The 27,343-nt window shown below is 43.1% G+C and overlaps 1 protein-coding gene across 3 annotated transcripts in view; it reads right to left on the reverse strand.

Annotated features, from left to right (window-relative positions):
• The window catches only part of LOC106577165 (leukocyte receptor cluster member 8 homolog), a 32,232-nt gene that overhangs the window by 4,358 nt on the left and 531 nt on the right, over positions 1–27,343 (reverse strand). Inside the window, exons 2-15 of one of the 3 annotated variants that reach the window (XM_082960652.1) lie at positions 24,562–27,227; positions 18,014–18,155; positions 11,641–11,793; positions 10,728–10,811; positions 9,540–9,978; positions 9,223–9,379; positions 8,793–8,963; positions 2,066–2,311; positions 1,648–1,812; positions 997–1,288; positions 798–899; positions 617–685; positions 358–487; positions 27–234 (exon numbers count right to left, since the gene is read on the reverse strand). In XM_082960652.1, the coding sequence (XP_082816778.1) occupies positions 27–234; positions 358–487; positions 617–685; positions 798–899; positions 997–1,288; positions 1,648–1,812; positions 2,066–2,311; positions 8,793–8,963; positions 9,223–9,379; positions 9,540–9,978; positions 10,728–10,811; positions 11,641–11,655 (2,078 nt within the window). In that variant the 5' untranslated portion in view covers positions 11,656–11,793; positions 18,014–18,155; positions 24,562–27,227. The remainder of the gene's footprint in view (positions 1–26; positions 235–357; positions 488–616; positions 686–797; positions 900–996; positions 1,289–1,647; positions 1,813–2,065; positions 2,312–8,792; positions 8,964–9,222; positions 9,380–9,539; positions 9,979–10,727; positions 10,812–11,640; positions 11,794–18,013; positions 18,156–24,561; positions 27,228–27,343) is intronic. The other 2 variants (XM_014154980.3, XM_045699709.2) reach the window with 2 other exon arrangements.

The following is a 27,343-nucleotide window of genomic DNA, read 5'->3' on the forward strand; positions in this document are numbered from 1 at the left end:
GTTTGGATGAAAGGCCTCTGACATACGTTTTGAATAAGGCCCTGAGAGCGATCATCCTCTCCCTCTCTACAAACTTGTCTATGAGGTAGGATGCCATGCGTGGGGCTCTCCGGTAGAGTTGGAAAAACCGGTGGAAGTTTCCCAGAGCCCAGGCGGCGCGGAGGGAGAGAGCGTGGGACACACACTCATCCGCCCGCAGCGCCGCAGTCAGGTACACCAGCTCAGTCGTGATGTCTGTGTGTGGGGGACAAACACGCAACCAAGAAAATCAGGACATTAAGCTCAATTCTATGCGAGCCAAAATGCAATGCAGAAATATAATGATTGATGAGGAATATCAGGCAGGTGGTAAGTTACCTCCAGAGTTTTTAGTGAAGATATAGTAGAGTAGTCTGTAAGCAGTGAACTCCCCTATGTTCTCTGACGGGTTGTCCTTATACAGGGCCTTCAGCTGCATCTGGCACTGGTTGAACTCTGCGTGGTCACCCTGGTAACAACGCAAACATTTAGAGAAGAATACACATTAGTACGACACAGCAACTTTAAACTCAAATACGACGCCTGACGTCAAATACGAGGTAGCGAAGGGGGACAATGTATGGAAAGGACCCCTCACCTTTTCCAGAGCGATGCGTGCATGGCACTCGTATACTTCCACTGTGAACTCCGTACGAACTCCTTGGACCTGAAATGAGAAGAGACGCCTCCTGTTTTCATATCCTCATACAATAGGACTCAAATACCGAGATAAGACAAAGTGCCTGTTCGACAAAACTAAAAAGGATATGTAAACTGACCGTGAGGTCCTGTCGTATGGATTTCATCTGTTCACAGGCGTAGGGGTAGTCCTGACGGGTCTTCCAGTGGGCTTTCACGGCCAACAGAGACTTCCTCAGCACCTGGCCAGAGACAGGGGATTAGGAGACGAGATTCACTACATCTGAAGGGAGGCCTCAAATAAGGATCCTCTCATTCCACGTGACAGGCGATACTCACAGATACGGGACGCACGGTGGCAGGGTCGGGGGCACAGGTGAGTCTCAGGTAGATCTTGGTGATCTCTTGGCAGGTGCCCACGATGGGGCAGTCGTCCCAGCTCAGGTCCTCCTTGGGCAGCTCCAGGTTGTTGATGGACAGCACCAGGGGCTCTGAGCGCATCTTGGTGTTGTGGAAGCGTGCCGCTCGGCTTTGTTTCTTGGCCTCCCGGTGGGGGTCGTGGAAGTCCAGGCCGGCGTTCCCACCTTTCCTCTTCTTGCCCAGGACGGTGGAGTTAGCGTCATCCATGTTTCTGAGAAGAGAAGCCGAAATGTGATCAGCACAATGAGAATCAGGGAAAGGTGAATATTAGTTTGTGGGTGGGTCAAGGCCAATGACTAGCTTTTGGTATTTGTTTCATTAGTCCATTGTTGATATAGTCCCAGAATGTTTTGCATGTCAGCAATCAAGTTTTCAAGATGTACCACTTTCAAAATACTGCCGGTATGGCGCATTTTGTCCGCATTTTGCAGTTTGGCATAATATGATGCAGAATGAATAATTCCGGCTATATTTCTGTATTTTGAAAGTTGTATATCTTGAAAACTTGATTGTTGACATGCAAAACATTTCGGCTGGAATTTCTCTTTTGGCCAAAATATGCTTGTTTACCTCCGTCCTCTGTTGCCTCTTCCGCCCCTTCCTCGTCCCCTCTCTCCACCCCCTCTGCCTCGGTCCCTGTCGCCCCCACGGCCACGCCCTCCTTTCTGGTTGCGCCGGGGAAGCTGGGTTCGGAGGTCACTGGACATGCTGCTGTCCGACTGGGACTCAGAGTCACTGGAAGAGGAGAACGAACAGGACATTACAACAAAACTACACAGCGTACTTTCTCTTTTTAGAGTGGCTATCATTATACTATATTAAGGGGAATATTTGACCTATAACAAAGCAGGTTGGGACAAATAATACACCTAGCCAATTATGACATGGGGAAAAAAAAGAAAAAAATATATATAATTCTAAAAAAATATATATATATATATATTAAAAAAAAATAACAAATCGCTGGACTAACCCAAAACACACTCACCTGCGCCTGTGTCTCTGGCCATTGCGGTCCCTGTGTCGGCTGTGGGAGGGAGAGGGGGAGCGAGAGGAGGAGCCTGAGGAGCTGGATGAGGGGCTTCTCTGGGAGAAGACGTTCCTGTAGTGCCCCAGCCTGGCCCCACCACCCCTGCCACGCATAGCCCCACCTGTACCCCCACCACGACCCACAGAACTCTCCAGAGTCCTCCGGGTGGGTACAGCCTCCCAGCGAGACTGCTTGGCCTTCAGTCTGGACGGAGAGACAGGAGAGAAGGGATTAGAATGACTAGCACCTCTTGATAGGGCTTAGACAGAAATTAGGCATTTGGTCTCCAAAAGGGGATTCAGGCTTTCTAAGTTCGGCGGGCGGCGAAGCATCGGGCTAAGTTCGGCGGGCGATAACGCTACATCTAGCAAGTTTAGCATTAGCCCTCATAACTCAGACGACAGTTCCAGACTGTTGCGAGCCTGCCGACATGCTAGCTACTCTCCTCTGGGAAATTCAGGATGGTAACAAAGGTCTTTTTATGAAAATTGGACAAGAAATCAGCTGAACTCCATTCTTCCATTGACGACCTGAAATCCTCCATGAATTATCTCCTTTTGAGAATGACCGAGGCTGAGTTGCGCATTAGCACAGTTCAAGATACCGTCGCTCGACATGACCAGGTTCTGATACAACTGCAGAAGGACAATGCCTACCTCAAAAACAAGGTAGACCAGATGGCGAACCAGAGCAGACGTAGTAATATCCGTGTGGTGGGATTGAAAGAGGACAGCGAGGGCCGTGACTTGGTCCGTTTCTTCACTCAATGGATCCCGGATGTCCTAGGCATAATCAACTTCACCAAGCTGCTGGAAATCGAACGCGCCCACAGAACATCAGCGCCCTAACCCGGGCCAGATGAGCCCCCACGGGCCGTCCTGGTCAGGTTCCTCCGTTTCCAAGACAGAGAGAAGATACTGCAACTCACAAGAGCCAAAGGGGACATCACCATCGATGACAAGAGGGTCAGCCTTTTCCCGAATATGAGCGCGGATCTCGCCAGACGTCGCAAGCAGTTCAGACCTACCACCAAAGCACTGAAGGAGAAGAACATCACCGGCTACCTCATCCACCCTGGGCGGATGAAAGTTCAGTACAAAGGCTGAAGCCATCTCTTCAACACACCGGGAGAAGTGTTCACTTTTCTCAAAGAACTGAACCGCGTCTGAACCAGGACGGTCTCTCTGGGGGATAAGATGCAGTTTGTTTTCTCTTATCCGGACTGAACTGCTGATATCTTCTTGGAATTTGGATCCGTTTACCCCGCTATCCGGTCGCTATAATTGATTTGTACATTTTCAACTAACCGTATTTTCCCCGGGGTGAGTCCTATTACATTTACAGGAGAGTATATTTTGGTTTAGTCAATATCCACTGAGCGAAGCAAAGAAGTGGGCATAGGCCCACTGCTTTACCTCCCATTTATGTTTCTCCTCTCCCGAAAAGACACTCAAGCAGCCCTTACCGTGGGCAGTAAATATTCAGCCATAAATGTCTCTTCACAACGTTTGTTTTCAACTTAGAGAGCTCGCAGGTTTTAGTTTACGCCAAGGTTTAACTAGTAAGAGCAAGATGGAAAGCGAGCAGCAACATATCTCTACAAGTGTATTCATGTTTGATTGTTGGGATTGTGGTGTTAGTCTGACAATCGGGGTGGGTGGGATTTTTTCCCCTGTGTTTATTGTTGTTTCCTTCCTAAAGAGACACATAGGTCACTTCTGTGTTCAAACCAAAGTTGAAACATTTCCTGACTATTTCCATATGAGAGATTTCCAATCGGTTACATATTTGAAACCCAACCTATGCTTAATCCATTAAAATGTGTCACATTCAACGTAAAAGGTCTTAACAGCCCGATTAAAAGGAAAATAGTCTATACATACCTTAAGAAATTAAAGGCTGACATTGTGTTTTTACAAAAAACACATCTTACAGCCAGTGAACACAAGAAACTGAAGAGGGAATGGGTAGGACAAGTTTTTGCGTCCTCTATTAACTCCAAAGCAAGAGGAACTGCAATTTTGATAAGTAGACATCCCCTTCTGCTTCAACAACACCATCTCTGATCCCTCGGGCAGGTTTGTTTTGGTGCAGGGGCATATGTTTTCAGAGTCTTGGACCCTATTGAATATTTATGCTCCTAACTTGGATGACCATATGTTTATACAGAATGTCTTCCTTCAGGTCGCACAAGCACCACCAGGATGGCTACTGGTTGGAGGAGATTTAAATTTTTGTTTAGATACAATTCTTTATAGGTCCTCTGATAAACCCTCACTATTTACCAAAGCCGGCAAGCTCACCATGTCATTCATGAAAGATCTTAATTTGCTAGACATCTGAAGACAGTCGCACCCACAGGATAGGGACTACTCTTTTTATTCACACCCACAAGACACACGCATAGATAACCTTTTACTATCGATCCAACTGTTTCATAGAGTGTTAGATATTGAGTATCTCCCCAGATTGCTTAGTGACCATTCTCCTCTGGTATTATCAATCTCCATTCCTACCAAGGTAAATGGAGCATATAGATGGAGACTAAATTCTACACTCCTAAAGCAACCTGAATTTGGTGCATTCAAAGAGCAGATCAATATTTTTACTTTGACAAACAAACCCTCCGCCCCTGACAGTTTCATTCTTTGGGACACATTGAAAGCCTATCTGAGGGGACAGATCATTTCCTATACTAAAGGGCTGAAGAGAAAACACGGTGCGGAACTGAGTGCCCTTGAATCTGAAATCGCCGAGTTAGAGAAAACCTACCAAAGAGGCCCGACTAAAGATCTATACAGGCTTTTGGTAAATAAAAAACTGAAATAAAATATTCTGAACACATATCAAGCTGAGAAGGCCATCACTAAATCAAAACAGCGTTATTACGAGCTTGGAGAGAAAGCTCAAAGTATTGGCATGGCAACTGAAAGCAGAGGAAAGTAAGAGGACAATTAATGCTCTTACTAATGAGATATCTTTCGACCCTACTGAAATTAATAATACTTTTAAGAAATACTATGAAGACCTCTACACTTCCCAATCAAGCGATCTATCAGAGATCGACTCCTTTCTCTCCTCTCTCAACCTCCCATGCCTGTCAGGGGAAGACAGACAGCGCCTGAGTGAACACTTCTCAGAACACGTCTCAATTGTTGGAGGCCATTAAATCCTTACCTTCTAATAAATCTCCTGGGGAGGATTGGCTTCCCTCCAGAGTTCTATAAAGAATTTAGGGAGCTTTTGGTACCCTACCTTATGGAGATACTTAAAAAGCCGGGGAAGACAACTGCTTTCAAGAGTCTTTCTCTCAAGCAGTGATTACTGTAATCCACAAAAAAGGGAAAAACCCGCTAAAGTGCGCCTCCTATAGACCAACCTCTCTCCTTAACACAGATTTTAAACTGGTCACCAAGATGCTATCTAAGAGACTGGAGTCATGTCTTCCCCTGTTGGTCAACCCAGATCAGACTGGCTTCATAATTAATAGATTGTCTTCCAATAATGTCAGAAGGTTCTTTGATATAATTCACCTTGCTAACAAAAACAAAATACCTAGTGTCGCAGTCTCCCTCGACGCTGAAAAGGCCGTTGATAGGGTTGAATGGCCATACCTCTTTCGCGTCTTGGAAAAGTTTGGTTTAGGTACCGTGTCTGTAAATTTGATAAAATCACTCTACAAATCTCCTAAAGCTAGGATTGCTACCAATGGGATTATTTCCTCCTCTTTCCCTCTCTATAGGGGGAACAGACAAGGTTGCCCAATTAGCCCCCACCTCTTTGCCCTCACCATCGAACCGTTGGCTGAGGCTATTAGAACAGGCCCTGACATACATGGCTTTGAGGTGGGCCCCCAGACCCATAAGTTATCACTCTTTGCGGACGACCTTATCTTATTTCTAGCGAACTCAGAACACTCCCTCTCTCACTTGCAGGTCCTACTACAGTGTTATAGTTCTTTCTCTGGATATAAGGTCAATTTCGATGAAAGAGAAATCTTACCGTTGTCTGTCTTTGACCATCATACTATCAAGCACAAGTTTCCTCTTAGATGGTCGCCTATGGGCTTCATATATTTGGGCATAATGGTGGATGGTAATCTGAACAACCTCTATAAACTCAATCTGGCCAGTTTGTTGCAAAAGGTGGAGGGTGACCTTTGTAATTGGATGGACTTGCCTCTCACTCTACTGGGTAGAATCAATAATTAAAATGAATGTCCTGCCCAGATTTCTATATTTGTTTCAATCTCTCCCTATCCCTGTTCCCGCAGCATTCTTTTCCTCTCTCGACAAGCTGACCAGATGGTTTATCTGGCACGGCAAAACTCCTAGGGTTGGCCTGGATAAACTGACCCTTGATTACGGTCAAGGGGGCTTAAAACTCCAATTTTAGAATGTACTACTGGGCTGCACAGTCTAGGTTTCTGGCTCAGAGGTTTGACAATGGTCCCTCTCCCTCATGGTTGAACATTGAAAAGCTTGAGGTAAATGATGACACTGGGGCAGAATTGTTTTACAAATGGGACAGAAAATCTATAAAAACCATCAGACAACCCTTTAATCATACATTCTGTCCTGGCATGGTGCAAACTGCATGAGCTGTTCAGACGAGGGGGGATTCCTTTCCCCTAAAACCACTTTATGGAACAATAGATTGATCCCCATGTTTTTCCAGAATAGTAACTTTAGACCATGGTATCACTCTTCTGGAACATTTATGAGGGAGTTATGTCTTTTGATCTATTGTAACAGAAATACCACTTGCCTAACAGGGACTTCTTTAGCTACCTACAACTACGAGACTTTATTAGGGTGACTCTCAAGGGACAATGGAACCTACCTAAGATGTCACCTATTGAACAACTCTGCCACGTAGACCAACCACTGTTCAAGACCATTTCCTGTGTTTACGATGCTCTTATGTCAGGACTAACACTGCCTGAGCTAGATAAACCCCAACTTAGATGCGAAAAAGATCTGGGTATTGATCTTGATGAGGGTCTATGGAGTGACCTATGCAGGGATGGTGTTACATCCACATTGAACTCCAGATACAGACGGATCCAGTTTAATTTCCTCCATCAGCTCTATATCACCCCATCTAGACTGCACAAGTTCAACCCTGATATTTCCTCCCCATGTTTTAGATGTGGCTCAGATGAAGGAACATTCCTCCATTCTACTTGGCAGTGTTCAAAACGACACGGTTTCTGGCAGGGGGTATGCGATACATATCCTCAATTCACGGGGTTGCATTCCCTTTAAACCCGGAGGTCTGTCTCCTGGGTAACTTTACTAACACCAATCTTAGGCAAAGCCATACTATAAAGCTAGCAGAAATATTGCTAGTGATTGCCAAGAAATGTATTGCCTTGAAATGGAAATCGGATTCCTCCCTGCCAGTTGCAATGTGGCTATCATAAGTTAATAGTTGTATCCCACTGGAGAAAATCACTTACTGCTTGAGGAATAAGTTAGACATTTTACAGAATTTGGCAACCTTTTGACTATATGGTGAATCTCCCCCACATCACATTGAATCTCTATATAATGTTTCACACATAATGTATAATATGTAGCTTACCATATGATCCAATATCTCATTATTATTATTTATTTTACTCGTTATTATGACTTATTTATAGTATGTTTGTATATATAATTATTTAACATTTTTTGTTACGCTCGTCTGTTACTGTCACTTTGTCCTATCTTTGTCCTATTGTTGTCTAATATCTTTTCACTTTTGTTTAGAATGTTCTTAATTGGAAAATGCTAAAATAAAATACATAAAAAATAGAACATCAGGCTAAGTTCGGCGGACGGTGAAACATCAGGCTAAGTTCGGCGGACGGTGAAACATCAAGCTAAATTCGGCGGACGGTGAAACATCAGGCTAAGTTCGGCGGACGGTGAAACATCAGGCTAAGTTCCAAGACGGTGAAACATCAGGCTAAGTTCCAAGACGGTGAAACATCAGGCTAAGTTCCAAGACGGTGAAACATCAGGCTAAGTTCCAAGACGGTGAAACATCAGGCTAAGTTCCAAGACGGTGAAACATCAGGCTAAGTTCCAAGACGGTGAAACATCAGGCTAAGTTCCAAGACGGTGAAACATCAGGCTAACTTCCAAGACGGAGAAACATCAGGCTAACTTCCAAGACGGAGAAACATCAGGCTAAGTTCCAAGACGGAGAAACATCAGGCTAAGTTCCAAGACGGTGAAACATCAGGCTAAGTTCCAAGACGGTGAAACATCAGGCTAAGTTCCAAGACGGTGAAACATCAGGCTAAGTTCCAAGACGGTGAAACATCAGGCTAAGTTCCAAGACGGTGAAACATCAGGCTAAGTTCCAAGACGGTGAAACATCAGGCTAAGTTCCAAGACGGTGAAACATCAGGCTAAGTTCCAAGTCGGTGAAACATCAGGCTAAGTTCCAAGACGGTGAAACATCAGGCTAAGTTCCAAGACGGTGAAACATCAGGCTAGGTTCCAAGACAGTGAAACATCAGGCTAGGTTCCAAGACAGTGAAACATCAGGCTAAGTTCCAAGACAGTGAAACATCAGGCTAGGTTCCAAGACAGTGAAACATCAGGCTAAGTTCCAAGACAGTGAAACATCAGGCTGAGTTCCAAGACAGTGAAATATCAGGCTAAGTTCCAAGAACAACTGCTCCACTCACTCAGGCAGAGGCTCGCGGTCCCAGTCGATGGTGTAGGCAGACCCATCCTGTAGTCTTTTCTGTAGGACCTCCTTCAGCCCCTTTTCGGTGCGGTCCTTGTCCTCCTCATTCTCACAGGCTGTGAAGCAGCGCTGAACATACTCCTTCATCGCCTGGGGCCAGTCCTGGGGCCTGAGGGAATCATTTTTATAATCAGCATCGCAACAATAAATCAGGGGGAAAGGAAACTGGTTTGTGAGTATTAGGTCAATTTGAAGTGACTAATTATTAGTTTGAGAAAGCGGGACATGGTACTTCTGAAATCTATTGGATGCAGATTTGAAACCCCTGTCATCTTCTGATCATGAGTAGAGATACTTCATTCTTCCCCAGTAGGTATTAAGGATAGAACAGACAGATATATTGGTGTCATTAGTAGCTGTCTCCTCACCGTGTCTGGGCACCGCCAGGTGCAGCAGGAGCAGCAGCTGGGGAGGAAGGAGTAGCAGCCAATCCGGTGGGTTGTTCCCCAGGAGGGAAACTCTGATTGGTCATGACGTAGGGTCGCTTGGGAATGTTGAACTTCATCGCACCTGCTCCAGGTGCCTCTGTGGAAGACAAAGAAGGCATTGAAACAAAGACAATAACACCAAGTGATAGGAAACAAACACCAAGATAAGCTGACAGAAAAAAACATGCTTGAGATATCTGATCACACACACACACACACACACACACACACACAACTCAATACCCTCACACACTTACGTTTCATGCGGTGCCAGAGCTGCTGTGGCTGTTGTTGATGGTTCTTGTTTTTGTTGGCCTCTCCTCTCCCAGCTCCTGGTCCATACTGACCCTGTCCTTGTTGCTGGTGTTGGTTGTTATTCTGCTGCTGCTGGTATGAGTTCTGAGTCTGGTAGCTCTGCCCATAGCTGGGCCTGCCTTGGTTGTGGTTGTAACCTCTCATCTGATTGGGGTCGTTGTTGGGGTAGGGCATGGGGTTGTTGGGGTTGTAGGAGTTTTGCCCTGGAGGAAGGGGGTACTGGGAGTTGGGAGGGGGAGGGATGGCTGGGGGAGGGGGGGGTGGGGGCTGCTCAGAGCTTGTGGGGCTCTGGGGGGGTGGTTGAGGGGCAGCAGGAGGAGGGGGTTGGGGCTGAGAGGGGTAGCTGGAGGACTGGTCATCCATCACGGGCAGGGATGGAGGCTGGGAAAGTAGGGACAAATAAGAGATGGGGGAAAAGAAACTTGTGAAGGAAAGGTAATAAACTACAGAGATTCCAAAAACTTCAAACTGAGAATATCTCAATATGAAAGGAGAACTGCAGAGCAAAACGTTCTAACTGCAACAGACTTCAGCTCCAGATATATTCTTAGTGGGAGGATTACATTATGCTGAGCCGCGAGGCACCGGGTAAAGGCCCGTTACATCATCGGTCGAAAGCGGGGAGGGAGGAGCGTCTTTCTCAAACCAAACAGTAATCTGTGCCCCTTCTCAAACCGAACAGTAATCTGTGCCCCTTCTCAAACCGAACAGTAATCTGTGCCCCTTCTCAAACCGAACAGTAATCTGTGCCCCTTCTCAAACCGAACAGTAATCTGTGCCCCTTCTCAAACCTAACAGTAATCTGTGCCACTCAGTCATTTTGTCAACAAGGCAGCATGACGCATTGACCAATCAACAGTGTAGGGTTGTACCTGACAGTGAGAGATAATTAGGGACGCTCGTCAGGGTAGAAATAGAACATTATTCAAATGCCAGTCATCAATAACATCTTAATTCATTCGTTTGATTCCTGGCGCACTTCTGTCCGGAAACAGAATGTCATTTACACAAACGCCTGGCACTGGGGAATCATTTAGTCAATGATTCATAAACTGCAATAGAGGAAGAGTGAAGTAAACTGAAAACTTGATTGATTTAAGTAGCAACAGTAGCAGTTTTCTGATGGTTACCTGTCCAGTTGGAGTGGTGGGAGAGGGGTAAGGTCCTGGAGGTACACCATACTGGCCCTGAGGAGGATAGCCACCACCACCATACTGGAGAATCAGAGGAAAACACACTTAAAATATGGTACTGGCTTGGCTTCAACCAATGGTTTCAAGTTGTGTATTCGGTCGGTGTATCATGTGTTAACAGTTCATATTTTTTTTTTGTCGTAAAGTGCCGGTTTTGTAATGTGTTGGCTAAATCTAACAATTCCAATTCCTTATCTAAACGCTATAGTGCATAAAGCCGGCATCAGTGTCGGGGAAATCATTGCCAAGGATTATTATCATTACAGTTCAACTGAAATTTTATTTCACCTTTATTTAACCAGGTAGGCAAGTTGAGAACAAGTTCTCTTTTACAATTGCAACCTGGCCAAGATAAAGCAAGCAGTTTGACACATACAACACAGAGTTACACATGGAGTAAAACAAACAGAGTCAATATAGTAGAAAAATAAGTCTATATACAAAGTGAGCAAATGAGGTGAGATAAGGGAGGTAAAGGCAAAAAAGGCCATGGTGGCGAAGTAAATACAATATAGCAAGTAAAACACTGGAATGGTAGATTTGCAGTGGAAGAAAGTGCAAAGTAGAAATAGAAATAATGGGGTGCAAAGGAGCAAAATAAATAAATAACAGTGGGGGAAGAGGTAGTTGTTTAGGCTAAATTATAGATGGGCTATGTACAGGTGCAGTGATCTGTGAGCTGCTCTGACAGCTGGTGCTTAAAGCTAGTGAGGGAGATAAGTGTTTCCAGTTTCAGAGATTTTGTAGTTCGTTCCAGTCATTGGCAGCAGAGAACTGGAAGGAGAGGCAGCCGAAGGAGGAATTGGCTTTGGGGGTGAAATGTGGAGGGTGCAAGGATATGTACACGTACGGGGCCCGGCGCCATGGGGTAGTAGTAATTGTAGGGGTACGTGTACCCAGGATACGGCTGCTGTTGGTTCTGTTGGTACCACTGTTGGTAGTACTGCTGCTGTTGCTGCTGTATGGCTGCGGACTCAGTTACTGCAGGCTGAAACTGACCAGCCTGGAAACACAAACAGACAACTACTAAGTGATGAGAGATTAAATCAGAACAAAAGCCTACTCGTCCATTTGAATCATATTCGGGTAAAAAGCTAAGAAGACCTGGGCCCGTATCCACAAAGCCTCAGAGTAGGAGTGCTGATCTAGGATCAGTTTTGCCTTTTAGAATCCTAATCAATAAGACTACATTACACAGGTTGGGACCTGATCCTAGATCAGCACTATTACTTTGAGACGCTTTGTGGATACGAGCTCAGATCAGACAGTTGTGTGTGTGTGTGTCAGGAAGGGAAAAAAATGGTCCATGCTGTACAGCTCGTCAAGTTAAGATAACTGTTGAGGTAATATATTGTACCCAATAACAAGCGCCTGTGAGATTAAAGCCGGGTCTACACTACACTATTTTGGCTCCGATTTAGCTGTCCCAAACAAGTTTTTGAGATTGAGATAAAAGCTCCATGTCATTGCCTACCCGGGGCCCGTGGCCGTCGTTTAATGTGAGCGGGTCAGAGACTCAATCTGAGGGCTACTGATCTCGTCTTTGAGCAATCCCAGACGTCCCGATATTTTCCAACATGTTTGATTTAATCGGAACCAAATCTGCAATGGTCTTGTAGTGTGAGATGTGCAACGACAAGTTGAGAACGATGATCAGCAATAGCCAATGAGAGCTCGCCAGAGAAGCCAGTCAGATGACTACTACTAGTATGTGTTTGTACTTGCCTTTAACCAAAGTGTCAAATTGTTAAAGCGCTGAAGCTCACAAGCAATGTTATTTAATTCAAAACGCAAGTTATCTATTTCAAATTTGAATGGGAAGCGTGAATGACAAAACGTTTATCAGGCTGCTTTGAGCCATAGTTCGTAGCTACGTTAAATGTAATCACATCATTGTTATTTTGGCAAGACAGCATGGTAAGGAGAATCCTCACGACCAGGTCAACAATCTTGTAGTATGTGACCCCGTCTGTGCGCACCACTACGTTGGCAAGACAAAAAACCTACAGGAAAGACAATCCTTTAATTTTAGAGGCTCAGCGATGTTAGGATTTTGAAAGTCATGGTGTCCACCCGGCTTAAAAAAAAAGGCACTGTTACTATGCCAATAATTGCAACAATTAGACCAGCATTTCATTTAAAAACGGGATCACGGGAGAAACAAGAAAGAAAAAGGTGCTTGGTTCATAGAACCGGGGTTACGTCAGCAACATTCAGTAGCTGCAAGATGGGGTTGAAATAAACCGAGCGGCTTCGTTTTTTTTTACTATAAATATGGCTCGCTTTTGGAATGGTTTAAGCTACAAAATATTATGGCCCCATCACTGAAACAGAAGACTCAGGAACATATACACTGCTCAAAAAAATAAAGGGAACAATTAAACAATACAATGTAACTCCAAGTCAATCACACTTCTGTGAAATCAAACTGTCCACTTAGGAAGCAACACTGATTGACAATACATTTCACATGCTGTTGTGTAAATGGAATAGACAACAGGTGGAAATAATAGGCAATTAGCAAGACACCCCCAATAAAGGAGTGGTTCTGCAGGTGGTGACCACAGACCACTTGTCAGTTCCTATGCTTCCTGGCTGATGTTTTGGACACTTTCGAATGCTGGCGGTGCTTTCACTCTAGTGGTAGCATGAGACGGAGTCTACAGCCCACACAAGTGGCTCAGGTAGGATGGCACATCAATGCGAGCTGTGGCAAGAAGTTTTGATGTGTCTGTCAGCGTAGTGTCCAGAGCATGGAGGCGCTACCAGGAGACAGGCCAGTACATCAGGAGACGTGGAGGAGGCCGTAGGAGGGCAACAACCCAGCAGCAGGACCGCTACCTCCGCCTTTGTGCAAGGAGGAGCAGGAGGAGCACTGCCAGAGCCCTGCAAAATGACCTCCAGCAGGCCACAAATGTGCATGTGTCTGCTCAAACGGTCAGAAACAGACTCCATGAGGGTGGTATGAGGGCCCGACGTCCACAGGTGGGGGTTGTGCTTACAGCCCAACACCGTGCAGGACATTTGGCATTTGCCAGAGAACACCAAGATTGGCAAATTCGCCACTGGCGCCCTGTGCTCTTCACAGATGAAAGCAGGTTCACACTGAGCACGTGACAGACGTGACAGAGTCTGGAGACGCCGTGGAGAACGTTCTGCTGCCTGCAACATCCTCCAGCATGACCGGTTTGGCAGTGGGTCAGTCATGGAGTGGGGTGGCATTTCTTTGGGGGGCCGCACAGCCCTCCATGTGCTCGCCAGAGGTAGCCTGACTGTCATTAGGTACCGAGATGAGATCCTCAGACCCCTTGTGAGACCATATGCTGGTGCGGTTGGCCCTGGGTTCCTCCTAACGCAAGACAATGCTAGACCTCATGTGGCTGGAGTGTGTCAGCAGTTCCTGCAAGAGGAAGGCATTGATGCTATGGACTGGCCCGCCCGTTCCCCAGACCTGAATCCAACTGAGCACATCTGGGACATCATGTCTCGCTCCATCCACCAACGCCACGTTGCACCACAGACTGTCCAGGAGTTGGCGGATGCTTTAGTCCAGGTCTGGGAGGAGATCCCTCAGGAGACCATCCGCCACCTCATCAGGAGCATGCCCAGGCGTTGTAGGGAGGTCATACAGGCACGTGGAGGCCACACACACTACTGAGCCTCATTTTGACTTGTTTTAAGGACATTACATCAAAGTTGGATCAGCCTGTAGTGTGGTTTTCCACTTAAATTTTGAGTGTGATTCCAAATCCAGACCTCCATGGGTTGATAAATTGGATTTCCATAGATTATTTTTGTGTGATTTTGTTGTCAGCACATTCAACTATGTAAAGAAAAAAGTATTTAATAAGATTATTTCATTCATTCAGATCTAGGATGTGTTATGTTAGTGTTCCTTTATTTTTTTGAGCAGTATATGTGCATTCTGTTTCACTCTACAATGCCCACAAGTCACGCAGAACTCATTAGAACAGAATGGACGAACAGGCATTAAATCAGACTGGGGGAAAAACAACATTAGTTAGATCTCCATCCAATTGGCAACAGATTTTAACGCGAATATCCTAAAATCCACAAAGAGAAATCTGTACTTTATGACGTAGTGCACACAAAACGTAATTTTTCGCTTAAGTTTTCATGCATCTAATAAAAACGAAGCGTTCAGTGTGTTTCCATTGCATCTTCAACTCTACCGATAGTTTTGTCACAAAAACTGTTGCGTTAAATAACATTTTCCTATTCTGGTCTTGGCACATGCACTCTAGACAACAGCTTGCAGATACAGTGTGGGTACGCTGTGCAGGTAGGATAGTCTATATTATGGATATTTGTATTTGTCAAATGGCAGTCAAGCAATCCATCATGTCACCAGAATAAGACCCTCGATATTTACTGTAAAGGAGGTTCAAGCTCATAGCGTGCACTTTCATAATTTACTTCATCTGTAGCCTAGTAAACTGCATGGTTTCCCGAGTTGTAGTGGGCGGACCACACACACCATATCATCGCGTGACTCCAAGTTATCAACCTATGATTGGTCAACAAGCTTATTTGACACATCAAATAGTGTTATTTGACACATCAAATAGTGTTATTTGACACATCAAATAGTGTTATTTGACACATCAAATAGTGTTATTTGACACGCAAAGACCTAAAGGGCTTTCCATAGTATGAGAAATCCTGGTTGAGAATGAAACGACTGAACAACGAAACAGCACAGCAAGTGAAAGAAATAGGTTTTGATTATGTTTTACTGGTAATGGGGACATAGGTAAATGCCAACAAAATACATTTTTGGTTAGTTTGGTGTGTGTGTGTGTGTGTGTGTGTGTGTGTGTGTGTGTGTGTGTGTGTGTGTGTGTGTGTGTGTGTGTGTGTAACCTTTATTTAACTAGGCAAGTCAGATAACCTGTTGGGGATAGGGGGCAGTATTTGCACGGCCGGATAAAAAACGTACCCTATTTAATCTGGTTACTACTCCTGCCCAGTAACTAGAATATGCATATAATTGTTTGATTTGGATAGAAAACACCCTAAAGTTTCTAAAACGGTTTGAATGGTGTCTGTGAGTATAACAGAACTCATATGGCAGGCCAAAACCTGAGAAGATTCCATACAGGAAGTGCCCTGTCTGACAATTTATTGTCCTTCTGTAGCCTCTCTATCGAAAATACAGCATCTGTGCTGTAATGTGACATTTTCTAAGGCTTCCATTGGCTCTCAGAAGGCGCCAGAACGTTGAATGATGACTCTGCAGTCCCTGGCTGAAAAACAGTAGCGCATTTGGTAAGTGGTCGATCTGAGAACAATGAGACGGGGGCGCGCGTGCATGAGACGACTCCATGTTTACATTTTCAGTCTTTGAACGAAAACAGGGTTTCCCGGTCGGAATATTATCGCTATTTTACGAGAAAAAAAAAGCATAAAAACTGATTTTAAACAGCGTTTGACATGTTTCGAAGTACGGTAATGGAATATTTAGATTTTTTTTGTCACGAAACGCGCCGGGCGCGTCACCCTTCGGATAGTGTCTTGAACGCACGAACAAAACGCCGCTATTTGGATATAACTATGGATTATCTGGAACCAAACCAACATTTGTTGTTTAAGTAGAAGTCCTGGGAGTGCATTCTGACGAAGAACAGCAAAGGTAATCCAATTTTTCTTATAGTAAATCTGAGTTTGGTGAGTACCAGACTTGGTGGGTGTCAAAATAGCTAGCCTGTGATGGCCGGGCTATCTACTCAGAATATTGCAAAATAATTATGTTTTTTGGTAACGTTTATCGTGAGTAATTTAGTAAATTCACCGGAAGTGTTCGGTGGGAATGCTAGTCACATGCTAATGTAAAAAGCTGGGTTTTTGATATAAATATGAACTTGATTGAACAAAACATGCATGTATTGTATAACATAATGTCCTAGGTGTGTCATCTGATGAAGATCAAAGGTTAGTGCTGCATTTAGCTGTGGTTTGGGTTTATGTGACATTATATGCTAGCTTGAAAAATGGGTGTCTGATTATTTCTGGCTGGGTACTCTGCTGACATAATCTAATGTTTTGCTATGGTTGTAAAGCCTTTTTGAAATCGGACAGTGTGGTTAGATTAACGAGAGTCTTGTCTTTAAAATGGTAAAATAGTCATGTTTGAGAAATTGAAGTAATAGCATTTCTAAGGTATTTGAATAACGTGCCACAGGATTCCACTGGCTGTTACGTAGGTGGGACGATTTCGTCCCGCCGACCCTAGAGAGGTTAACTATTTAACTGTACTAATATGCTTAAAAGGCCACAGAAATGTTAAACATCGGTTATCAGTATCGTTTTTTTTTGGTAAGGAAAATATCAGATATCAGTATCGGCCAAAAATGTCATATCGGTGCATCACCAATTAAAAGCTTATTTGACTCGTCAAATAGTGTCATTTGACTCATCTTTTTTGACACGCAAAGACCCAAACGGTGTTCCATAGTACGTCGTGAAGCTAATAGCAGTGACGCTATTACTGTGTAACTCCGGTAGGGCAACATGTGTACCGGTGCTCGACCAGTCGGCGAAAGCCAACATCACCCACGACAGAGAACAGTTGACTGTCAAAGGCAATGAGTTCCATTATCTTGGCGTAAATGGATTTCGCCTTTGAGTTCTCTCTCTGAAATGTTCTTACTCTTTCAAATGACTTTTTGACTTGTTGACTGCTCGAGCCACACCAGCAGACATTGTGGGCTAGGTTAGGAATGCTGTGTTGCATGTGTAGCGCAAAATTTTACGTGGCGTCATTACGTCATGTACCTACGTTATATAGGTATGCACATCAGCTTTGACATCGGTTTTGCCATCGGGCCGATACCGATGTTGGCATTCTTAGCTAATAACATCCGATTCCGATATGTTCACCAATATATCGTGCATCCCTAGTCAAAAGTACTGTCAGGCTGATTTGTAATAAACTGTCATAGCCCCAATTTAAAAAGTGAACATTTGCAGTTGATGACATAACTTTTTTTACATGGTTGTGTCGCATTTTTATATGTATCAAAATGGGTCGCGGGCCAAAACAGTTTAGGAACCCCTGAATTAGACAAATAGAACTGCCATCTGCCAGATATGAAACCCCTTCCTAAGCAGAATTTTACTTCATTATCGTAGGCAACGTGCCTTACAGTAAGTGAACAAACGCATCCAAGAAGGAAAACACAGACACATAAGCTAACACACACCTGTGCAGTGGTCCGGTTGGCCTGAGCGGTCTTGGTGGCGCTCTGGGTCTTGCTGATGGAGGCCAGTGCCTGTCTGGCCTTCTCCCACTCTGGGTTTTCCGAGACTGTCTGGCCCTCTGGACCTGCTGCTGCGCCATACGACCTACAACAGACAGGAGACACGTGACTGTCAGTCATTCAGTATGGAAAGCAAACAAATGTCTGATTCATTTAACATGACCAAGTTTTAGGTTTGTTAACTTGGAAAATACTACCACCAAACCAGCAATATTTACAGCACACCATTTCTCAAGAGATAAGATTGATTATTTTTGGAAATGTGTAACTACACTGAACAAAAATATAAATACAACAATTTCATAGCTTTTACTGAGTTACAGTTCATAAAGGAAATATATTTTTTTATCTAACTTCATCGGGGTAGGGGCAGTACTTTGACGTCCGGATGAAAAGCGTGCCCGTAGTAAACTGCCTGCTTCTCAGGCCCAGAAGGTAGGATATGCATATTATTAGTATTCGTAGATTTGGATAGAAAACACTCTGAAGTTTCTAAAACTGTTTGAATGATGTCTGTGAGTATAACAGAACTCATATGGCAGGCAAAAACCTGAGAAAAAAATCCAACCAGGGAGTTTGGAAATCTGAGGTTTGTAATTTTTCAAGTGATTCCCTATCCAGTATACAGTGTCAATGGGGTCATTTTGCACTTCCTAAGGCTTCCACTAGATATCAACAGTCTTTAGAACGTTGTTTCATGCCTCTACTGTGAATGGGGAGAGAATAAGAGCCATTGGAATCTGACTGAGAAAATGACATGAGCTCAATCTCGCGCTCACACGTGAGAGTTAGCTGTGTTCCTTTTAATTTCTGAAGACAAAGGAATTGTCCGGTTGGAATATTATGTAAGATGATAAAAACATCCTAAAGATTGATTCTATACATCGTTTGACATGTTTCTACGAAGTGTAATATAACTGACTTTGTCTGAACTCACTGCGCGAGCACAGTGGTTTTGGATTACTCGACTGAATGCGAACAAAATGGAGGTATCTGGACATAAAGATGAACTTCATCGAACAAAACAAACATTTATTCTGGAACTGGGATTCCTGGGAGTGCATTCCGATGAAGATCAAAGGTAAGTGAATATTTATGTAATTTTTGTCATTTCTGTTGACTCCAAAATGGCGGGTATCTATATGGCTTGTTTTGATATGAGCGCTGTACTCAGATTATTGCAAAACTTGCTTTCGCCGTAAAGCTTTTTTGAAATCTAACAGCGGTTGCATTAACCTGTTGAGGGTAGGGGGCAGTATTTGCATGGCCGGATAAAAAACATACCCGATTTAATCTGGTTATTACTACTGCCCAGAAACTAGAATATGCATATAATTATTGGTTTTGGATAGAAAACACCCTAAAGTTTCTAAAACTGTTCGAATGCTGTCTGTGAGTAATACAGAACTCATATGGCAAGCAAAAACCTGAGAAGATTCTGTACAGGAAGTGCCCTCGCTGACCATTCCTTGAGCTTCTTGACTCTTTTTATTGAAAACTTAGGATCTTTGCTGTAACGTGACACTTCCTACGGCTCCCATAGGCTCTCAGAACCCGGGAAAAAGCTGAATGATGTCGAGGCAGCCCCTGGCTGAAAAACATCAGCGCCTTTGGTAAGTGGTCTATCAGAGGACAATGACACAGAGGCGCGTGCACAAGGCGACCCCATGTTTTTATTTTCTCTCTCTTTGTACTAAAACACAGATTCCCGGTCGGAATATTATCGCTTTTTTACGAGAAAAATGGCATAAAAATAGATTTTAAACAGCGGTTGACATGCTTCGAAGTACGGTAATGGAATATTTAGAATTTTTTGTCACGAAACGCGTCGGGCGCGTCACCCTTCTTTACCCTTTCGGATAGTGTCTTGAACGCACAAACAAAATGCCGCTATTTGGATATAACTATGGATTATTTGAAACCAAACCAACATTTGTTATTGAAGTAGAAGTCCTGGGAGTGCATTCTGACGAAGAACAGCAAAGGTAATAACATTTTTCTTATAATAAATCTGACTTTGGTGAGGGCTAAACTTGGTGGGTGTGTAAATAGCTAGCCCTGTGATGCCGGGCTATCTACTTAGAATATTGCAAAATGTGCTTACACCGAAAAGCTATTTTAAAATTGGACATAGCGAGTGCATAGAGGAGTAATGTATCTATAATTCTTCAAATAATAGTTATGTTTTTTGTGAACGTTTATCGTGAGTAATTTAGTAAATTCACCGGAAGTTTGCGGGGGGTATGCTAGCTCTGAACGTCACATGCTAATGTAAAAAGCTGGTTTTTGATATAAATATGAACTTGATTGAACAAAACATGCATGTATTGTATAACATAATGTCCTAGGATTGTCATCTGATGAAGATCATCAAAGGTTAGTGCTGCATTTAGCTGTGGTTTGGGTTTATGTGACATTATATGCTAGCTTGAAAAATGGGTGTCTGATTATTTCTGGCTGAGTACTCTGCTGACATAATCTAATGTTTTGCTTTCGTTGTAAAGCCTTTTTGAAATCGGACAGTGTGGTTAGATTAACGAGAGTCTTGTCTTTAAAATGGTGTAAAATAGTCATATGTTTGAGAAATTGAAGTAATAGCATTTCTAAGGTATTTGAATAACGCGCCACGGGATTCCACTGGCTGTTACGTAGGTGGGACGAAATCGTCCCACTGGCCCTAGAGAAGTTAAGGAGAAGTGTATCTATAATTCTTGAATAACAGCTGAATATTTTATCAACGTTTATGATGAGTATTTCTGTAAATTGATGTGCTCATTCACCGGAAGTTTTGGGAGGCAAAACATTTCTGAACATTACACGCCAATGTAAAAATTGGGTTTTTGGATATAAATATTAACTTTATCGAGCAAAACATACATGTATTGTGCAACATGAAGTCCTATGAGTGCCATCTAATGAAGATCAAAGGTTAGCGATTCATTTTAGCTGTATTTCTGGTTTTTGTGAGGCCTCTCCTTGCTTTGAAAATGGCTGCGTGGTTTTTCTTGTCTAGGCGCTGTCCGAACATAATCTAATGTTATGCTTTTGCCGTAAAGCCTTTTTGAAATCGGACAATGTGATTGGATTAACGAGAAGTGCATCTTTAACCTCTTACATCTAGACGTTCCGCTAGCGGAACACCTGCTCCAATATCCAATGATGGGCGTGGCGCGAAATACAAACTCCTCTAACATCCGAAAACTTACATTTTTCAAACATATGACTATTTTACAGCATTTTAAAGACAAGACTCTCGTTAATCTAACCACACTGTCCGATTTCAAAAAGGCTTTACAGCGAAAGCAAAACATTAGATTATGTCAGCAGAGTACCCAGCCAGAAATAATCAGACACCCATTTTTCAAGCTAGCATATAATGTCACAAAAAACAAAACCACAGCTAAATGCAGCACTAACCTTTGATGATCTTCATCAGATGACAACCCTAGGACATTATGTTATACAATGCATGCATGTTTTGTTCAATCAAGTTCATATTTATATCAAAAACCCGCTTTTTTACATTAGCATGTGACGTTCATAACTAGCAAACATCCGGTGAATTTACTAAATTACTCACGATAAACGTTCACAAAAAACATAAATTATTTTAATAATTATAGATACAGAACTCCTTTATGCACTCGCTATGTCCGATTTTAAAATAGCTTTTCGGTGAAAGCACATTTTGCAATATTCTGAGTAGATAGCCCAGCCATCACGGCTAGCTATTTTGACACCCACCAAGTTTGACCCTCACCAAACTCCGATTTACTATTAGAAAAGTTTGATTACCTTTGCTGTTCTTCGTCAGAATGCACTCCCAGGACTGCTACTTCAATAACAAATGTTGGTTTGGTTCAAAATAATCCATAGTTATATCCAAATAGCGGCGTTTTGTTCGTGCGTTCAAGACACTATCCAAGGGTGACGAAGGGTTACGCGCCCGATGCGTTTCGTGACACAAAGATTCTAAATATTCCATTACCGTACTTCGAAGCATGTCAACTGCTGTTTAAAATCAATTTTTATGCAATTTTTCTCGTAAAAAAGCGATAATATTTCGACCGGGAGTCGTTGTTTACGTTCAAAGACGAAAGAATAAAAACATGGGGTCGCCTTGTGCACGCGCCTCCAGTCTCTGATTGACCACTATCAAAATGCGCTAATGTTTTTCAGCCAGGGCCTGCAAAGCCACCATTCAGCTTTTTGCCACCTTCTGAGAGCCCATGGGAGCTGTAGGAAGTGTCACGTTTTGGTTAGAGATGATCAAGAAGTCCAAGAAATGGTCAGAGAGGGCGCTTCCTGTTTGGAATCTTCTCAGGTTTTGGCCTGCCAAATGAGTTGTTATACTCACAGACACCATTCAAACAGTTTTAGAAACTTTGGAGTGTTTTCTATCCAAAGCTAATAATTATATGCATATTCTAGTTTCTGGGCAGGAGTAATAATAAGATTAAATCGGGTACGTTTTTTATCCGGCCGTGAAAATACTGCCCCCTATCCATAACAGGTTAAAGATCGAGTAATATTTTACATCAATAGCAGTCAATATTAATAGTCACCTTATTTCAGTCTCATCTGAAAGTTGTAAATTATTGGTTATCTTCACAAACCCTGGCTAACAAGTTGAATCAGCAATACAAAATTGAGTTTAATTATTTATTAAATACCTAACTAATCACAGAGAATTACATATACACAGAATGCAAATTATGTCATACAGAAAACGTCCCTGGTGGACGAACCTGTATGAAGGCTTGTTACACAAAGAGAGGGGGTTGGGCTTGAATGAAAGAGCGGGAGACTGAGGAACAAAGGGAGAAGCTAAGCTTCGTAAATACAGTATCATATGCATTCTAAATTACCGCCCATTTGGAAAAGGAAAATGCAATAAATATTTACTCTAAGCTGCGCTTCGGTAGGTTGGTCGTAGATGCTGGCCAACAGAGATCTTCCTGTCCTCGGAAGAATGTCTCTGGTGGTAAATTGGATACGTTGTAGTATCTTCGTTGTGTGTTAGACTGGATATGTCGTCCGTCCTTTCCTAGCCCACGTTTACAGCTGCTGTTGCTAACTCAACAGCTAGGAGGTCTCACTTCTTTAGTGAATTAGAGTTCAAAGTTCATACCATTCACAACCAAAGCTCACGCCGAGGTTGGCTTAGTTCTGTAGTTGACATGTTAGTCCTTTTTAACGTATGGACCGTCGTCCTATCGTCCTCGGAACAGGTGGTTACATTTTCGTCAAGGGCTTATATAGTGGAGGGAGAGAAGTGTGCGTTTCATAGTTTATAACCCATGTCTCTTCACAGGGGTGGGCCACTGATTGAGCAGGGCTCTAACCTTATGAAAACCCAATTCTCTAAAATTGCTAAAATTTCATTTAATCTTTTCGCAAATAGTTTCATTTAAATTACACAACAATTCCATGTGAATCTGATAACTAGAATGTGTCGACTTTCCCAGATACAGTTTATGGCGTCCTGTCAGTCGTCATAATGTCTCAGATGACAACCGAACTGACATCATATTCATTAAGTACCAACGCATATTTTCAACTGGTTCTATTACCGAAATATGGTTCCTTTCCCCCCACTTGTTTGATGTTCCCTGACTCTCTATGTTTAACAAAGGCTATTCAAGAGTCCTTCAGTAGAGTCAGAGGGAAGGGAGAAAGGTAGTTATGGGGGGGGGTCCATAAACCTTACCCACAGGCCAACGTCATGACAGGTGGCTACTTTGAAGAAACTAAAATATAACATATTTTGATTTGTTTAACCTCTATGGGCTAGGCGGGACGAATTCGTCCCACCTACGTAACAGCCACTTGAAGCCTGTGGCGTGATTTTCAAAACCTTAAAAATCCTATTACTTCAATTTCTCAAACATATGACTATTTTACAGCTATTTAAAGACAAGACTCTCGTTAATCTAACCACACTGTCCGATTTCAAAAAGGCTTTACAACGAAAGCAAAACATTAGATTATGTCAGCAGAGTACCAAGCCAGAAATAATCAGACACCCATTTTTCAAGCCAGCATATAATGTCACCAAAACCCAGAAGACAGCTAAATGCAGCACTAACCTTTGATGATCTTCATCAGATGACAACCCTAGGACATTATGTTATACAATACATGCATGTTTTGTTCAATCAAGTTCATATTTATATCAAAAACCCGCTTTTCACATTAGCATGTGACGTTCAGAACTAGCATACCCCCCGCAAACTTCCGGGGAATTCGCTAACATTTTACTAAATTACTCACGATAAACGTTCACAAAAAGCATAACAATTATTTTAAGAATTATAGATACAGACCTCCTCTATGCACTCGATATGTCCGATTTTAAAATAGCTTTTTGGTGAAAGCACATTTTGCAATATTCTAAGTACATAGCCCAGGCATCACGGGCTAGCTATTTAGACACCCGGCAAGTTTAGCACTCACCATAATCATATTTACTATTATAAAAGTTTGATTACCTTTTGTCGTCTTCGTCAGAATGCACTCCCAGGTCTGCTACTTCAATAACAAATGTTGGTTTGGTCCAAAATAATCCATCGTTATATCCGAATAGCGGCGTTTTGTTCGTGCGTTCCAGACACTATCCGAAATGGTAAAGAAGGGTCGTGCGCATGGCGCAATTCGTGACAAAAAAATTCTAAATATTCCATTACCGTACTTCAAAGCATGTCAACCGCTGTTTAAAATCAATTTTTATGCCATTTTTCTCATAGAAAAGCGATAATATTCTGACCGGGAATCTCCTTTTCGGCAAACAGAGGAAAAAAATCAAAGACGGGGGTGGTCAGGTAACGCGCCTAAGCCCAGAGTCCCTTGATCGGCCACTTGAGAAAGGCGATAATGTGTTTCAGCCTGGGGCTGGGATGACGACATTCAGGTTTTTCCCGGGCTCTGAGCGCCTATGGACGACGTAGGAAGTGTCACGTTAGAGCAGAGATCCTTAGTAAAAGATAGAGATGGCAAAGAAGTTCCAGAAATGGTCAGACAGGCCACTTCCTGTAAAGGAATCTCTCAGGTTTTGGCCTGCCATATGAGTTCTGTTATACTCACAGACACCATTCAAACAGTTTTAGAAACTTTAGGGTGTTTTCTATCCATATGTAATAAGTATATGCATATTCTAGTTACTGGGTAGGAGTGGTAACCAGATTAAATCGGGTACGGTTTTTATCCAGCCGTGTCAATACTGCCCCCTAGCCCTAACAGGTTAACACGTTTTTGGTTACTACATGATTTCATATGCTATTTCACAATTGATGTCTTCACTATTATTCACCACTGTAGAAAATAGTAAAAATAAAGAAAAACCCTTGAATGTGTAGGTGTGTCCAAACTTTTGACTGGTACTGTATGACTATCTGCATATAGATGCAACTTTGCTGGTTGCATCCCATTTCCCAGATGATTAATAAAAATTGAGAACACCACGAGCTAAAACGGAACCCAGCAGCTAAATTGAAATAAAGGTATTAGGTCCTAATCTATGGATTTCACATGACTGGGAATACAGATATGCATCTGTTGGGTCACAGACACCTTAAAAAAAAGGCATGGATCAGAAAACCAGTAAGTATCTGGTGTGCCCAGTATTTGCCTCATGCAGCGCAACACATCTCCTTTGCAGAGAGTTGATCAGGCTGTTGATTGTGGCCCGTGGAATGTTGTCCCACTCCTCTTCAATGGCTGTGCGAAGTCGCTGTATATTGGCTGGAACCGGAACACGCGGTCATACACGTCAATCCAGAGCATCCCAAACATGCTCAATGGGTGACATGTCTGGTGAGTATACAGGCAATGGAAGAACTGGGACATTTTCAGCTTCCAGGAATTGTGTATAGATCCTTGCGACATGGGGCCGTGCATTATCATGCTGAAACATGAGGTAATGGTAGCGGATGAATGGCACGACAATGGGCCTCAGAATGTCGTCATGGTACCTCTGTGCATCGAAACAGTCATCGATAAAAAGCAATTGTGTGTTCGTTGTCCGTAGCTTATGCCTGCCCCTACCACAACTCCACCGCTACCATGGGGCACTCTGTTCACAACGCTGACACCAGCAAATCACTTGCCCAAATGACACCATAAAAACAGATGAGCTTCCCTGAGACAGTTTCTGACAGTTTGTGCAAGCCCAGTTTCATCAGCTGTCCGGGTGGCTGTTCTCAGACGATACTGCAGACGAAGAAGCTGGAAATCCTGGGCTGCCGTGGTTACACGGTGTGCGTTTGTGAGGCCGGTTCGACTTACTGCCAAATTCTCTAAAAACGACATTGGAGGTGGCTTATGGTAAAGAAATAAAGCTTAAATGATCTGGAAACAGCTCTGGTGGACATTCCCTCAAAACGTGACATCTGTGGCATTGTGTTGTGTGAGAAAACTGCACATTTTAGAGTGGCCCTTTATTGCCCCCAGCACAAGGTGCACCTGTGTAATGATCATGCTGTTTAATCAGCTTCTTGATATGTCACACCTGTCAGGTGGATGGATTATCTTGGCAAAGGCAAAATGATGACTAACAGATGTCATTTTTGCACAACATTTTAGATAAATAAGCTTTATGTGCATATGGACAACTTCTGGAATCTTTTATTTTAGCTCATGAAACCAACACTTTACATGTTGCGTTCATATTTTTGCTCAGTGTATATGAATACATTTTAGTAAGGTAACCTGTTGAATGAGCATCTCAGCTGCTTGAGCATGGCCCTGCCAGACACATAAAATTCAAAGCCTGCTATTTCTGTGGCCCCTAAATAAAATGGGACATTCTCATTGATGGGAAATAAATGTCTGTCAGCAGAGGGTATGTTGAGCGAAGCTCAAAATAAGAGTGCTTTGACTCCACATGAAGAATAGCAAGAACCCCTGGCTCGTACAGAATAAAACAGTCATCGCCTGGCCCTGCCTATATTTAAGAGACAATAACTTTTCTGACAATTAACTAGACCATTTCCAAATCTTATAGAAGTGATTCAATGACAAGTTAGACAATATTGCCCAAGCCTTGAGAGAGTAGCTCAACTGCCCGGTCCGGAATCAACCCATTAGCCCTATTACACCAGTTCTTGATGACCCATCGTAGACATGAAAATCGTGTTGATACTAGAAGTTGTGACCCGGCCTGGAAGATAACGTAAACTTAGTGAGAGTCTGTTACTAGGTTACTGGACTAATTACCTTGTCTATCATAACTACATACTTGGTGGTGTTTGCTAGTACAGAAGCCTAGCAAATACA

Source organism: Salmo salar, chromosome 02 (genome assembly GCF_965601325.2).
Source record: "Salmo salar chromosome 02, fSalSal1, whole genome shotgun sequence".
NCBI lineage: Eukaryota > Metazoa > Chordata > Actinopteri > Salmoniformes > Salmonidae > Salmo > Salmo salar.